At 45.8% G+C, this 14,769-nt stretch overlaps 1 protein-coding gene across 1 annotated transcript in view; it reads right to left on the bottom strand.

Annotated features, from left to right (window-relative positions):
• Positions 1 to 7,593: 7,593 nt before the first annotated feature.
• The window catches only part of LOC115464456 (vomeronasal type-2 receptor 116-like), a 32,274-nt gene continuing 25,098 nt past the window's right edge, over positions 7,594 to 14,769 (bottom strand). Inside the window, exons 3-4 of the mRNA XM_030194836.1 lie at positions 9,644 to 9,770; positions 7,594 to 8,522 (exon numbers count right to left, since the gene is read on the bottom strand). Of these exons, the coding sequence (XP_030050696.1) occupies positions 7,594 to 8,522; positions 9,644 to 9,770 (1,056 nt within the window). The remainder of the gene's footprint in view (positions 8,523 to 9,643; positions 9,771 to 14,769) is intronic.

Raw genomic sequence — 14,769 nt, 5'->3', positions numbered from 1 at the left:
TGAAACAGCTTGGGCTCTTCAGCTTGGAGAAAAGACGGCTGAGGGAAGATATAATAGAGATATATAAAATACTTAGTGGAGTGCAACAGGTAGACATGAATCACTTGTTTACTCTTTTCAAAAATACTAGGACTTGGGACCATGCAATAAAGCTACAAAGTAGTAAATTTAAAACGAATCTGAGAAAATATTTCTTCACGATTTGTTGCCAGAGAATGTGGTAAAAGCAGTTAGCTTAGCGGGGTTTAAAAAAGGTTTGGATGGCTTCCTAAATGAAAAGTCCATAGACCATTATTAAAATGGACTTGGGGAAAATCCACTGCTTATTTCTAGGATAAGCAACATAAAATGTATTGCACTGTTTTCAGATCTTGCCAGGTACTTGTAACCTAGATTGGCCACTGTTGGAAACAGGATGCTGGGCTTGATGAACCTTCGGTCTCTCCCAGTATGGCAATACTTATGCACTTTTGAAGCATTATTGGTGGAGTGTGAGGATCGGTGTCTGAAAACTGAGTCCAATTTAAATTCAGTCTTTGCAGAACTCACTCCTGGGGTGCAGGAGCTGCAACAATTCATCAGCAGTCCTTTGTCCCCCTTTCTCCCAGCCAGTTTCTCTATAATTTATTTATTTAAAAAAAATTCAGTACCACCTATAACTAGGTGGTTTACAAAAGCCACCCATAAATCATCATTTCTTGAAATAAATCCTGAATGTATTCCACAAACTTCACATGGCATCACCATTGAACCCCAGATTCCATATAAGGCACAGCAAGCTATGCATGTTAAATTGGGCATGCATCCAATTTACACGTGCACCTTAATTGAGTAACGAGCCAGTGATGATAACTGGCAGATACCAATTATAAGCACTAATTGGCAATAATTGGAATTCACACGCGTTTCTTTTTAGGTGCATAAATTCTAACACTCATAGCTGAAAGGGGATGCGCTATTCTGTAAACCATGCCTAAAGTTAGGCATGGTTTATATAATAGCATTAAGAACTTTTTTTGGCCTTATATATATATATAGTGTGTGTGTGTGTGTGTAAAGGCCCGTTTCTGAAACCAATGAAACGGGCGCTAGCAAGGTTTTCATCGGAATGTGTATGTTTGAGAGAGTATGAGAGTGAGAGACAGAGTGAATGTGCGAGTGTGTGTGTGTGTGACATAGAGTGAGGCTGTGTGTGTGAGAATGAGAATGTGTGTGAGAAAGATTGAGAGTGTGCGGCAGGGGCCCCCCTCCGTCTCCCGCCCTCTTTCTCCCTCCCCCCCCTTCCTTCCCCTTCCCCTCTCCTTTTTTCTCCCCTCCCAGCTTCAGTGTTGTGGCCCCCCCTCCCTCCACCTTTCAGGGTCGTAGCACTCCCTCCCTCCCACTGCCATGTTCAAGCTGGCTCCCTCCCTGGCTCCTTCCCATGTTCAGGCTGGCTGGCTCGTTCCCTCCCTTCCTCCGATGTTCAGGCTGCCTGCCTGCCTGAGTCCCTCCCTCCCTCCCACGTTCAGGCTGGCTCGCTCCCTCGCTTCCTCCCGTGTCAGTGCTCCACCTGCGACGTCATCGCGTTGTTACACGAGGGCGGGGCGATGTTATTCTTCCCTTATTTCTTGCAGGCGATGCGTGTGACGTGACAATCGGGTGGGCAATGCGATTCATTGGCCTCCCCCCTCCCAGCTTCAGTGTTGTGGCCCCCTCTCCCTTCACCTTGCAGGGTCGTGGCCCTCCCTCCCACTGCCACGTTCAGGCTGGCTCCCTCCCTCCCTCCCACCTACAGGCTTGCTTGCTGGCTGGCTCGTTCCCTCCCTCTGTGCGACGTTCAGTCTGCCTGCCAGCCTCCCTCCCTCCCTCCCACATTCAGGCTGGCTCGCTCCCTCCCTCCCATGTTTATGCTGCTTTCCTCCCGTGTCAGTGCGTTGTGACGCGAGGGCGGGGTGATGGTAGTCCTCCCTTCTTTCTTGCAGGCGATGCGTTTGACGTCACGAGTGGGTGGACGATGCGATTCATGGAGTGTAACTACTCTGCCCTCGACGTCATCACGTTTCACGTGAGGGCGGGGCAGACACTCATGGAGAAAAAGCGATCTACACCCTGACATTTTAGAACGTTGGGAGACTTGAGGCTTCATTAGAATGTTGGAGGTGCGTTTTATATAGAGAGATACTCACTATGAACCTGGCTGCCTGTGTCCGTAACTTTCTTCGCTGGGCTCCGATGCCCCAGCTGACATCACTGGACGTGATCAAGTTGGAATCTGTGTGTGTGTGTCAAACGTCAGACGCACGAACACAAACTGATTCCAACTTTATCATTCCTCCACGACTCCATGCTGCACGGCCGAGAACAGGACTTTGGCTGGCGGGGGTTGGGGTCCCCCGCCAGCACAGGTATGCGACGGCGGCGGGGGAGGTTTGGCGGCGGGAAGGGGGGCTCGAGAGTGTTGCGACAGGGGGGTCCAGGGGTCAGGAACTCCCGGGGGGGGGGGGGGTCTGGAAATTGGAGGGAGGGGGGTCTGCTAATCGGAGGGAGGGAGGGAGGTGGGGTCTGCAAATCGGAGGGAGGGAGGCAAGGAGGTAGGGTCTGGAACTCGGACAGTGGGAGGGAGGGGTCTGGAACTCGGAGGGGGGGTCTGGAATTCGGATGGAAGGAGGGAGGCAGGGGGGGTCTGGACTTTGGAGGGGGGATGAGAGGGGAGGAGGGGGGAATGCACCAACTGTACAAAAACTACAAAAAATTTTTAAAAGGGGGGGGGGAAGACCCTGAAACTTGGGGAGAGGGAGGGAGGGAGGGGGACGGACGGATGACGACGACCCTGGAACACGGAAGGGGGGATGACCCTGGAACACGGAGGAAGGGGGGACACTGGAACTGGGTGGGAGGTAAGGACCCCAGGCACACATACTGTCTCTCACAGACACACACTCGCACAAAGTCTCACTCACTCTGTCACACACACACACTCGCAAATTCACTCTCTCTCACACAGTCACTCTCACACACACTCTCTCAAACATACACACTCAGAGGAAAACCTTGCTAGCGCCCATTTCATTTGTGCCTGAAACGGGCCTTTTCTACTAGTGTTTATATATTTCATTAGTGGAATTTGTTGCCAGAAAATTTGGTAAAGGCGGTTAGCTTAGTGGGGTTTAAAAAAGGTCCGGCCGGCTTTCTAAAGGAAAAGTCCATAGACCATTATTAAATTGACTTGGGGAAAATCCACTACTTATTTCTGGGATAAGCAGCATAAAATGTATTGAACTTTTACGTTATCTTGTCAGGTATGTTTGACCTGGACTGGCCACTGTTGGAATTAGAATGCTGGGTTTGATGGACCTTTGGTTTGTCGCAGTGTGGCAATACTTATGTACTTACGTTTATACAGATAGAGTTTTGTAATGCTTTGACAATCTTGTTTTTAAAAAATTCAAATAAAGCAAGCCAATGATCTACAATTGTCATGGAGAGGAGGTAAGTTTGCTTCTTTACTTTTGCAAGAGTAAACGTTTTACAATTTAAGCTGGACACAATTCACCCATATATTTGCCACTTACAAGCCTATGAATTTTGAAATATTTATGTTCATTTTATATGTGTTTGAAAAGCACCTACGGATGCTAAAACTTACACAATGTTTTTACACAAGTATGCATGAAAACATTTTTATATTGTGTTTGACATGAAATGATGTTGCGGCAAAATACACATTTTTTGGCTTATTATAAGATTTATTGGCTTCCTTTATGAAAATGTTGCAACTATCATTTTCAGATGAATCTAAGAACAGAAGAATTTCCATACTCGGTAAGACTGATGGTCCATCTAGCCCAGCATCCTGCTTCTAACAATGGCTAACGCTAAGGTCACAAGTAATTAATGATATTCAAAAATAGAAACATAGAAACATGACGGAAGATAAGGGCCAAATGGTCCATCCAGTCTGCCCATCCTCAGTAACCACTAACTCTTCCTTTTCCTAAGGGATCCCACATGCCTATCCCACACTTTCTTCAATTCTGACACGGTCTTCATCTCCACGACCTCCACCGGGAGGCCATTCCACTGTTCCACCACCCTTTCCATGAATGTGTATTTTCTTAGATTCCTCCTAAGGCTATTTCCTCTTTTCATCATATGCCCCTCATTCCAGAGTTTTTCTTCATTTGAAAAAGGCTCGCCTCCTGCACATTAACACCACTGAGGTATTTAAACGTCTCTATCTTATCCCTTCTCACCCACCTCTCTTCGAACGTAAACATGTTGAGGTTCATAAGCCTGTCCCCTATATATTTTATGACTGAGACTGCTTACTAGAATTGTATCCACCCTCTGGACCGACTCAATCCTGTTTGTGTTTTCATAGGTGCAGTCTCCAGAATTGCACACAGTATTTTAAATGGGGCCTCACCAGAGACTTATACAAGGGCACTATCACCTCTGTTTTCCTGCCAGTCATCCCTCTCTTTATGCACCTAAGCATCCTTCTGGCTTTGACTGTTGCTTTTTCTGCCTGTTTGGAGACCTTAAGGTCATCAGACACAACCAAGTCCCGCTCTTCTTTCGTACACAGAAGCACTTCACCCCCTATATTGTACCATTCCCTTGAATTCTTGTACCCCAAATGCATGACCCTGCATTTCTTAGCATTAAACCTCAGTTGCCAATTATCGGACAATTCTTCAAGCTTCGCTAGATCCTTCTTCATGCCATCCACACTCTCTGGGGTGTCCACACTATTACAGAGTTTGGAATCCTCCATAAAGAGACAAACCTTACAAGACAGCCCTTCTGCAATGTCACTCACAAAGATGCTAAAAAGAGCTGGCCTGAGGACCGACCCCTGCAGTACACCACTGATAAAATCCCTTTCCTCAGAGCAAGCTCCATTTACTACTGCCCTCTGTCTCCTTCCATTTAACCAATTTTTAACCCAGTCAGTCACTTTAGGTCCCATACTGAGGACACTTAGTTTATTTATCAGTCGCCTGTGCTAAAATCCAATCTAGAGCGCCTCCCAAATCCAACTGTTTGTTCACCCAGTCAAAGAAATCAACCAGATTTGTCTGACATGACCTGTTTCTAGTGAAACATGCTACCTCAGGTCCTGCAGTTCATTCGATTTGAGAAACCTCAAAATCCTCCGCTTTAGAAGCATTACCATTAGTTTACTCACCACAGAGGTCAAACTGACAGGTCTGTAATTTCCAACATCCTTCTTACTTCCACTTTTGTACAGAGGGACCACATCCACCCTTTTCCAGTTATTTGGAAGCACTGAAGAGGTCAGACAGCATAGCTGCCAGAACCTCTCCGAGCTCCTATAACCTATATATCTGAAAAATGTTTTGTCCCCCAACTTTACCGTATCAGCTATCTTTTCTTCCATTTACCTAACCTTCAAACATCAATAATTGTTCCTGTTACGATGAAATGATTCTGTAGATCTTCCCGTACCTAATCTTCAAACATTAAGCACTGTACCTGTTCTCTTGAATTGACTATGTCATAACTACACTCTGTAAGTCACATTGAGCCTGCAAATAGGTGGGATAATGTGGGATACAAATGCAATAAATAATAATACCTCTTCACTTTCCTGACAGCTTTTTCAGCTTCTCTTAGTTTTCCCAGGTATTTATTCCTGACCTCTTCTTTCTGAGTCGTCTTGTAACGTATGAAGGCTAGCACGGAGTGGCGATATAGAAGGAGGGCTGTGTGATCCCAGAACCGGCCCATAAAATGGCAGCAGTGCAAAGCCCAGGGGACCAACTGATCCACATAACCAGCTCTGTGGAAAAAGAGTCACCAGACTCTTCCAACTTCTTCTGCAGCCTGCTTTTTTTTTTTTTCGCCTTGGCCTGTCCGGTCGTTCTCTTCTCATCCCTTCTCTACCATCAGAGACTGGCACAGACAGCAAAAGGGGGTTCAGCCTACACCCTGGCCTCTGAATATCACCTGACATCCTTCCTACCAGCATACTTGGACTATTTTGGACTTTTTCCGCTTTTCCTGATTTCATTGTACTTGTTTCTCCCTCTGATCTGGCCACAGCCATAGTGCATTTTCCCATCCCTTCCCTTCTCCCTTCTCCCTTCTATACTGACATTGTAATGTATTTGTTTCCTCAGTTCATTGTAAGCCGCTTTGAGGCTGCTTTAAGTGGTATTAAGCGGGGTATAAGTGTTCTGAATGAATAAATAAATAATCAATCTTCTTTCCCTTACCTTTTCAGCTTCTACGTTCCTCTTACTTTTATGTCATTTTCTAACATAAAGGTTTGTTGCCTTTAAAATAGCTCCTTTTAGTTTTGCCCACTTTTGTTCTTCTTCCTTCAGCTGTTCCCATCCAACTAACTCATTTCTATAGTGCTATTAGAAGTATGTAGATACCCTGAAAACCTGGTTGACTATTGGGCTCATTTTTGAAAGAGAAGGGCGCCCATCTTTCGACATAAATCGGAAGATAGGCGTCCTTCTCACAGGGTCTTCCAAATCGGTATAATCGAAAGCCGATTTTGGACATCCCCAACTGCTTTCCGTCGCAGGGATTGCCAAAGTTCAAGGGGGCGTATCAGAGGCTTAGCGAAGGCGGGACTTGGGCGTGCCTAACAGTTGGATGTCCTTGACCCATATTCGAAAGAACCAAGGACGTCCCTGACGAACACTGACGACTTTACCTGGTCGTGTTTTTCTTATGACCAAGGCACAAAAAGGTGCCCGAAATGACCAGATGACCACCGGAGAGAATTTGGGATGACCTCCCCTTACTCCCCCAGTGGTCACCAACCCCCTCCCACCCAAAAAAAAAATATAAAAAACATTTTTCCAGCCTCTATGCCAGCCTCAAATGTCATACCCAGCTCCATCACAGCAGTATGCATGTCCCTGGAGCAGTTTTAGTGGGTGCAGTGCACTTCAGGCAGGCAGACCCAGGCCCATCCCCCCCCACCTGTTACATTTGTGGAGGAAACAGCGAGCCCTCCAAAACCCACCACAAACCAATTGTACCACATCTAGGTGCCCCCCTTCACCTGTAAGGTCTATTGTAGTGGTGTACAGTTGGGGGTAGTCGGTTTTGGGGGCTCAGCACACAAGGTAAGGGAGCTATGTTCCTTGGAGCAATTTATGAAGTCCACTGCAGTGCCCCCTAGGGTGCCCGGTTGGTGTACTGGCATGTCAGGGGGACCAGTGCACTAGAAATGCTGGCTCCTCCCATGACCAAATGGCTTGCATTTGGTTGTTTCTGATATTGACGTACTTGGTTTCCATTATCGCTGAAAATCATAAACAACCAAGTGTAGGGACGACCATCTCTAAGGACAACCAAATTTCAGGATTTGGGCGTCCTTGACCGTATTATCGAAATGAAAGATGGACGTTCATCTTGTTTCAAGAATACGGGTTTTGCGAGGACGTCCCTTTCAAAAATTCCCCTCCATGTGTGTCCCAAAGATTGTCTTGAGAACTGTTGATCAATGTGGAGTGCATAAATGATAATAATAAATTCAAATATGAAAATTATCTATTCAAGCTAAGGCCTGAATGCTCAGTGATTTGCACTAAAATAAATATAAAACGATAACACATCCATTTATCTTTATGTGGTGGTGTGTATCTGAATGTTTCCTCTAGTAGTTTTTGTTAGATATTTCCTGTTGTTCCTATCAGGTTTCAGCAGAATAATGTAGCATTTGGGGATAAAGATGCAGCCCAGGAGGCCAGCACAGGAGGCCAGAATAGCAAATATCTCCACTGCAACCATGTTCTTGCCCTTGGTGCTTAGATATGTTGGGATGAAGGAGATCCAGACACTGCAGAACACCAGCATGCTGAAGGTGATGTACTTGGCCTCATTGAAACTGTCGGGAAGATTTCTTGCTAGGAAAGCTATGATGAAGCTGATACTAGCCAGAAATCCCAGGTAACCCAAAACACAGTAAAATGCAACTACTGACCCTTCATTACATTCAATTAATATTGTTCCAGTTTCTGATCGCATGTTAAGATATGGGAATGGGGGAGCAGTGAGCAACCAGGTAACACATAGAAGAATTTGAATAAGGGAACAAGATAGGACTACAGAAACAGAGACCCTGGAACCCATCCACTTCTGGATCTTGCTTACAGGTTTGGTGGTATGAAAGGCCATGACCACAATGATTGTTTTTGTCAGTATGGACGACAGAGCGATAGCAAAAGTGATCCCAAAGGCAGTCTGTCGGAGAATGCAGGTAACCTTGTTTGGATGTCCAATGAATATTAAGGAACAGAGTAAGCAGAGCATGAGGGAGATGAGGAGAATGTAACTGAGGTCTCGGTTGTTGGCCCTCACTAAGGGAGTATCTCTGTAATAAATAAAGATTCCTAGGATGAAAGCAGTGACCAGAAAGAAGAAAATGCTGATGGAAGTCAGTGCTATCCCCAAAGGTTCTTCATAGGACAGGAAGGTTATCACTTTTGGAATGCAGGCGTCTCTTCTTTGATTCGGCCATTGGTCTTCTGGGCACTTCCAACAGATGTCGCCATCTAAGAATGAACAATACTGCCTAAGTATCTCATAAATAGCATTAGTTTTAGACCAGTGAAAATAGTTTTCTTATATTATCGATCATTTCACAGTATCCACACCAAAATGGGTAGTACTCTGTATCTTATGTCCTTTGACCTGCTGGGTTAAATAGCATTGAGCATCTCAGGAGAGAATATTCAGCCACATTTAAAGGGGCAGTGGTGTAAATATCCCCTCTGACAGCCGTGACAGTCATTTGTTGATAAACATGCACACTCTTCTTAAAGAGAGTGCACTAAGGGTTTCTTTTACCCAGTGCGTTTTTTCTAGCAAAAAAGGTGCCGGTACTCAAATGCTAGGCCACCCTTCAGAGGTGAGGTAATCACTGAGGGACCCACCCCACAATAGCCAGGCTCCTTGCAATCAGTCAAGAATCTATCACAAGGCAGAATTGTTGTGTAGAGCCTGGGCTCTTTCATTAAAACTTGGGGTCCATGGATCAGACAATGGAAAAGGTGCCGGTACTCAATACCCCCGAGTACCCCCTCAAAAAAAGCCCTGCTTTTACCAAGCTGCAGTAAAAGGACCCCTGTGGTGGTGTTGACAAGTGGATTTACCGTGCACCGAGGCCCCCCATTTACTGCAGCAGGTAAAAGGACGGAAATAACCATGTGACAAGTTAAGCACTCGCTCTGTGGCCATTTCCTTGACGATCCCTTACCATCTCCTATTTATGAGGTGGTAAGGGCTCTCATGCAATCCCAGCGGTAATTTGCGCTGCCCAATTATCACTGGAAATAGCATTCAGCACACAGCAGCACTACTGCTGGGCTCCTGCGGTAACTCAGGGGTAGAGCCGATTTGTCACATACCATTGCTACGGTAGCCCTACTGCAGCTTTGTAAAAGGGCACCTAGCTAGGCATTTCGTGACAATTAGGGAGGATTATTATTATTATTCAAGAGGGGACCATAACTGATGAGATATTTCTCGTATCCTCCAAAGAAAAATAATTCCAACCAAATTTTGGATTAGTCTAGTCTCTATAGATTTCTCCCCTGCTTAATTTCACAGAGCAGGGACCATCATAAAGAATCTACAGCGATATGCAACCCTCATGTTCCATGACATCACCCACTGATTTGGTTGGAGACCTCTCCCTCTGCACAAGGAATGCAGTCATAGCAGCAGACGGGCTCTCCTTCCCTGGGTAATCTCCTGTAACCCGGATGGCAATTTGAGCTACATCTGGACTGTGGAGGGGTCTGTGGATTGAGAAAACAAGTTATATAACTTTGTTTGACACTTGGATGTTATTTTTTAAATGCAGTTGCTCCTTTACTGACCAATAATTCAGAAAACATACCATGGAGAAGTCAATTTATGAAGAATTTATCTACCTAACTGTAGCTCAGTCAGACTGTCTGAAAATATTCCTGTGTGGAGAAGCAAATTTTTACCATTGATTTTAACTTATAAACTAGTAGTTTCCAGGAGAAATCTTTAGGGTACAGGAAAAAACAGCCAGCTGTCTTGAGTTTTCAGTTCGCCACTGTTAAAGTTTATAACTTGTTAAGTTTAAGTTCACAAACAGCAGCCGCAGCTTTATCTGGCACCATTAGCAGTGGATAAGTCTTTGTACATTTTTAACCATATTCTAGTCAGCCCACTTGAGGCTGGAAAATCATGTAAATTTATTAGGTGGGGATGTGCACAGGGGAAACATTTTTGGTTCTTTTTTGTTCAATTGTCCTTTATCTAGATTTCTATAGCTATCTTTTTTTGTTTTGTTTCACACATTTCTGATAATTACTACTACTACTATTTAGCATTTTTATAGCGAAGGTTCTTAACACCTTTCAGAACTTTTAAACATATACAAGTTGATTTTTCATAGGTTAATTCAGAGGTTTACTTGTACTATATTGATTTTTGCACACTTGGGTGGGGGGCTTCCATTTGGAAGCCGGAGCAGCACATGGAAGGGTGATTAGTCCTGCCAAAGACCCCCCTGGATCCCTGGATGCCTCTTCTGGATTCTCCCCCCCCCCCCCCATCCACCAATAAATTTTAAAGGTAGTACCTGGGGGTGGGGAGAGGTGAGTGGGTCATGTGTGATGGAGGGCGTGACCTGAAGTTGGGGGGTGTTATTCCTCTAAAACAGAATTCAGCAACCTGCGCCACCTGGATCAAAGTGTGATAAAGGGTGAACTTATCCCAGACATTCACTTCGTTATTATTCTTAAACTATATTCATTACTTCAATTGTACAGATTGCAGCAAGGCAAGGAGTTAGCAATATCCAACACGGAGAATAAAGACGAGCAGGCTGGTCCTATATATTGCTAGATTTTCTTCACTACGCATGTATAGTGAATAAAGTCTACTAATATAAGGGACCGGTCTGCTCTTCTTTATTTTCCATGTTGGATATTGCAAACGGCTTGCCTTGCTATTTCATTAAATTTCAGGTGGCATGTTGCTGTACAGAAATGAGGATTACCTCATTATTGAAAGAAGTGCATTGGCTACCAAGCAAATTTCAAATGCAATATAAATTGATGGTATTAGGTCATAAGGGGACCCTTTTACTAAGCCGCGTAAACGTCTACGCACATCCAATGTGCACCAAAATGAAGTTACCACTTGGTTATTGTGTGGGCCTTGTGCCCAAAAAATATTTTTTTATTTTCTGGAGCACGTCAGCTACACGTGCCAAGTGGCATTTGGCCTGCGTAGGTATAACCACCTGATTACCGCGTGAGACTTTGTCAATGGCTGGCGGTAAGGCCTCAGACCCAAAATGGATATGCGGCAATTTTGATTTTGACGCATGTCCATTTTTCGCAAAAATTTTAAAAAGGTCTTTTTATAGGCAGGCTGAAAAATGATTTTGTGTGCACCCAAAACACGCACCTACACTACAGCAAGCCATTTCTCAGTGAGCCTTTGTAAAAGGGTCCCTAGGTTTTGAATTTTTCCTCCTCTTGTCAGCGGTATACCATCGGCAGGGTGGTGGGGGCAGTCTGCCCCAGGTGCACGCTGTAGGAGGGGTGCAGGGAGCAGCCATGTGGCTGTCGGCTCTGCTGGTTCCCTGCTCCCTCTGATGTTACTTCCTGTTCCGGGGCAGAGGGAGCAGGGAACCGGCAGAGCCAACAGCTGCGCAGCTGCTCCAGCACCCCAGGAGGTAAGAGCAGTGCACCCGGGGGTGGTGTTTGGAGGTGATGAGTCAGGGAGGGGGGAACGACGCTGCACCCAGTGGGGGGGGGGGGGGGCGCACAGCGGCGATCCACCCTGGGTGGCAACCAACCAAGGAACACCACTGCCTCTTGTTGGCTCTTGTACCAGCTGCTCCATAAAGCATCATCAAGGAATTATACCTCCCTAGCATATCCTGATGTTACACTTCCCAGTCAATATCGGGTTAATTGAAATCACCCATTATTATTGCATTGCCCAATTTGTTAGTCTCCCTAATTTCTGATAACATTTCTACATCTGTCTGTTCATCCTGGCCAGGTGGGCGGTAGTACACTCCTATCATTATCCTTTTCCTCTTTACTCATGGAATTTCAATCCATTGGGATTCAATGATATGTTTTGTTTCCTGCAGAATTTTCAATCTCTTCCATTCAAGGCCCTCCTTAACATACAATGCTACCCCCTCCACCAGTGTGATCCACCCTATCACTACACTATAATTTGTACCCTGGTATGACAGTGTCCCACTAGTTATCCTCCTTCCACCAGGTCTCACAGATGCCTATTATAACTAATTTTTCATTTAGTGCAATATATTCTAAGTTTCTAACTCTCCCATCTTATTTCTTAGGCTTCTGGCATTCGCATATAGACATTTCAAACTATGTTTGTTATTCCTATTTACATCTTGCTCAACAGTGTTAATTTGCAATTTTTTGCTTTCTTTTTATTTAAAGACACCTGGACTACTATGGTCTCTACTGCAACTTCGCTATTGGGATACCCTATCTTCCCTATTTTGGTGATATCTTTGAAAGATACCTTGTTCTGAACCATGCATTTTTGAATGACTGTCGTCCTTCCCCCAGGTTTTAGTTTAAAAGCTGATCTATCTCCTTTTAAAATGCCGATGCCAGCAGTCTGGTCCCACCTTGGTTAAGGTAGAAGTTGCACAGTTCCTTACAAATCTAAAACCTTCCTCCTTGCACCATCGCCTCATCCACATATTGAGACTCCAGAGCTCTGCCTGTCTCTTGGGCCCTGCACGTGGAATGGGGAGCGCTTCAGAAAATGCTACCCTAGAGGTTCTGGATTTGAGCTTTCTACTTAAGAGCCTAAATTTGGCTTCCAGAACCTCTCTCCCACATTTCCCTATGTCATTGGTACCCATATGAACCAAGACAACCTCCCCAGTACTATCTAAAATTCTGTCTAAGTGATGCATGAGGTCCACCAAATAAAGTTCTTGAGTTAACAGAGAATCTCATGGAGAAATATGATGTTAAAAAGTGGGATATTTCTTCCTCTCAAAAGACAAAGCTATCTACAAAGTTTGGTGATGCATTGTTTTTATCCACTTTTGTTAAATCTTCTTGTGTGCAATTCGGCCATATTGGGCCTTGAGTACAGCATAGAAGGCGTGACGCTGAGTCCTTCTTCCCACACTGTTCCTCCGCGACCCGGAGACAATTCGCTGCCCAGGGGGTCACGGCTTCCCAGGGATGAAAAACCGGTGATGGCTGTGGAACGAGGACCTATGGGCACCTCGACCCCGGGAAAAGAAACATCTGTGCTGGATATTATTCCACCAACCCGGGCAGGGCCGTGCCTAGGGTCTTTGGCGCCCCCCTGCAGACTATCAGTTGGCGGTGGCGCCCCTCCCCCCGTGAAAATGATCGCTCACCACTTGCCACACTGACAGGAATTGTCAGCATATTCTTAGAAACAAATTGCTATACATTGCAAAATAAGTTAGCAGATGTAAATTCTCAAAGTGAACATATTCCAAACACTAAAATGAAAATAAAATGATTTTTTTCTACCTTTGTTGTCTGGTGACTTTCTTTTTCTGATCATGCTGGCCCTGTATCTGATTCTGCTGCTATTTGTCCTCTTAACTCCGTTTCCAGGGCTTCCTTTCCATTTATTTCTTTCCTTTCCTCCTTTCTTCTTCATTTCTGGTCCTCAGCTTCTGCCTATTTTCTTCATCCATGTGCAGTTTTTCTCCTCTCTTCCTTTTCCCTCATTTCATCTCCTTCATCTCTCTTCCCTCCCCTCTATGTCCAGCAATTTCTCCTCTCTCCCTGAGCCCTGCCCTCCCATCCATGCTCCTCTGTCCCCTGCCCCCTCCATTCATCCCTATCCAGCAATTCCCCTCTCTCCCTGAGCCCTGCCCTGCAATCCATATCCATCCATGCCCATCTGTCCCCTCCATTCATCCCTATCCAGCAATTCCCCTCTCTTCCTGAGCCCTGCCCTCCCATCCATGCTCCTCTGTCCCCTCCACTCATCCCTAATTCCTTATCCAGCAATTCCCCTCTCTCCCTGAGGCCTGCCCCTCCCATCCATGCTCCTCTGTCACCCTCCATTAATCCCTATCCAGCAATTCCCCTCTCTCCCTTCCATGACCCCCCCCCCTCGCATCCATGCTCCTCTCTCCCCTGTCCTCCCGCTCCCATCATGTCCCAGTTGGCCTGGCCCGCCCTCTTCTCCCCCCCCCCTTCGCATCCATGCTCCTCTCTCCTCTGCCCTCCCGCTCCCATTGTTCAACTGCCCGCCCTCTTCTCTCCCCCCAACATCCCTTTTCTTTTTTTTCTTTTTAAATTTACCTCCATGGCGGTCCAGCAGCGCAGCGTCAGTGAAGGAGGCGGCGCTCCCGACATCTCTAGCCTTCCTTTCGCTGTGTTCCGCCTTCTTCTGACGTCATTTCCTTGATGTCAGAAGAAGGCGGAAAACACAGCGAAGGGAAGGCTAGAGACGTCGGGAGCGCCGCCTCCTTCACTGACGCTGCACTGTTGGACCGCCACGGAGGTAAATTTAAAAAGAAAAAAAAAAGAAAAGGGATGTTGGGGGTGAGGGGGGAGAAGAGGGCAGGCAGTTGAACAATGGGAGCGGGAGGGCGAGCGAGGTGTTGGCACGGCCTGAACCCGGGAGATCGTAGCAGTGAGTACTGGAGGAATTGTAAGACCTTCAGTGGTTTTGTTAGACACACTATGGGACGCCATACAAGGTGTGAGTAGTACCTTATTATTAATGAATGCCTTGGTTAAAGGTGAAATACTT

The sequence above is a fragment of the Microcaecilia unicolor genome, chromosome 3 (assembly GCF_901765095.1).
Source record: "Microcaecilia unicolor chromosome 3, aMicUni1.1, whole genome shotgun sequence".
In the NCBI taxonomy this organism is placed as follows: Eukaryota; Metazoa; Chordata; class Amphibia; order Gymnophiona; family Siphonopidae; genus Microcaecilia; species Microcaecilia unicolor.
The sequence above is the reverse complement of the archived record's forward strand: the minus strand, read 5'-3'. Positions and strand labels throughout refer to the sequence as shown.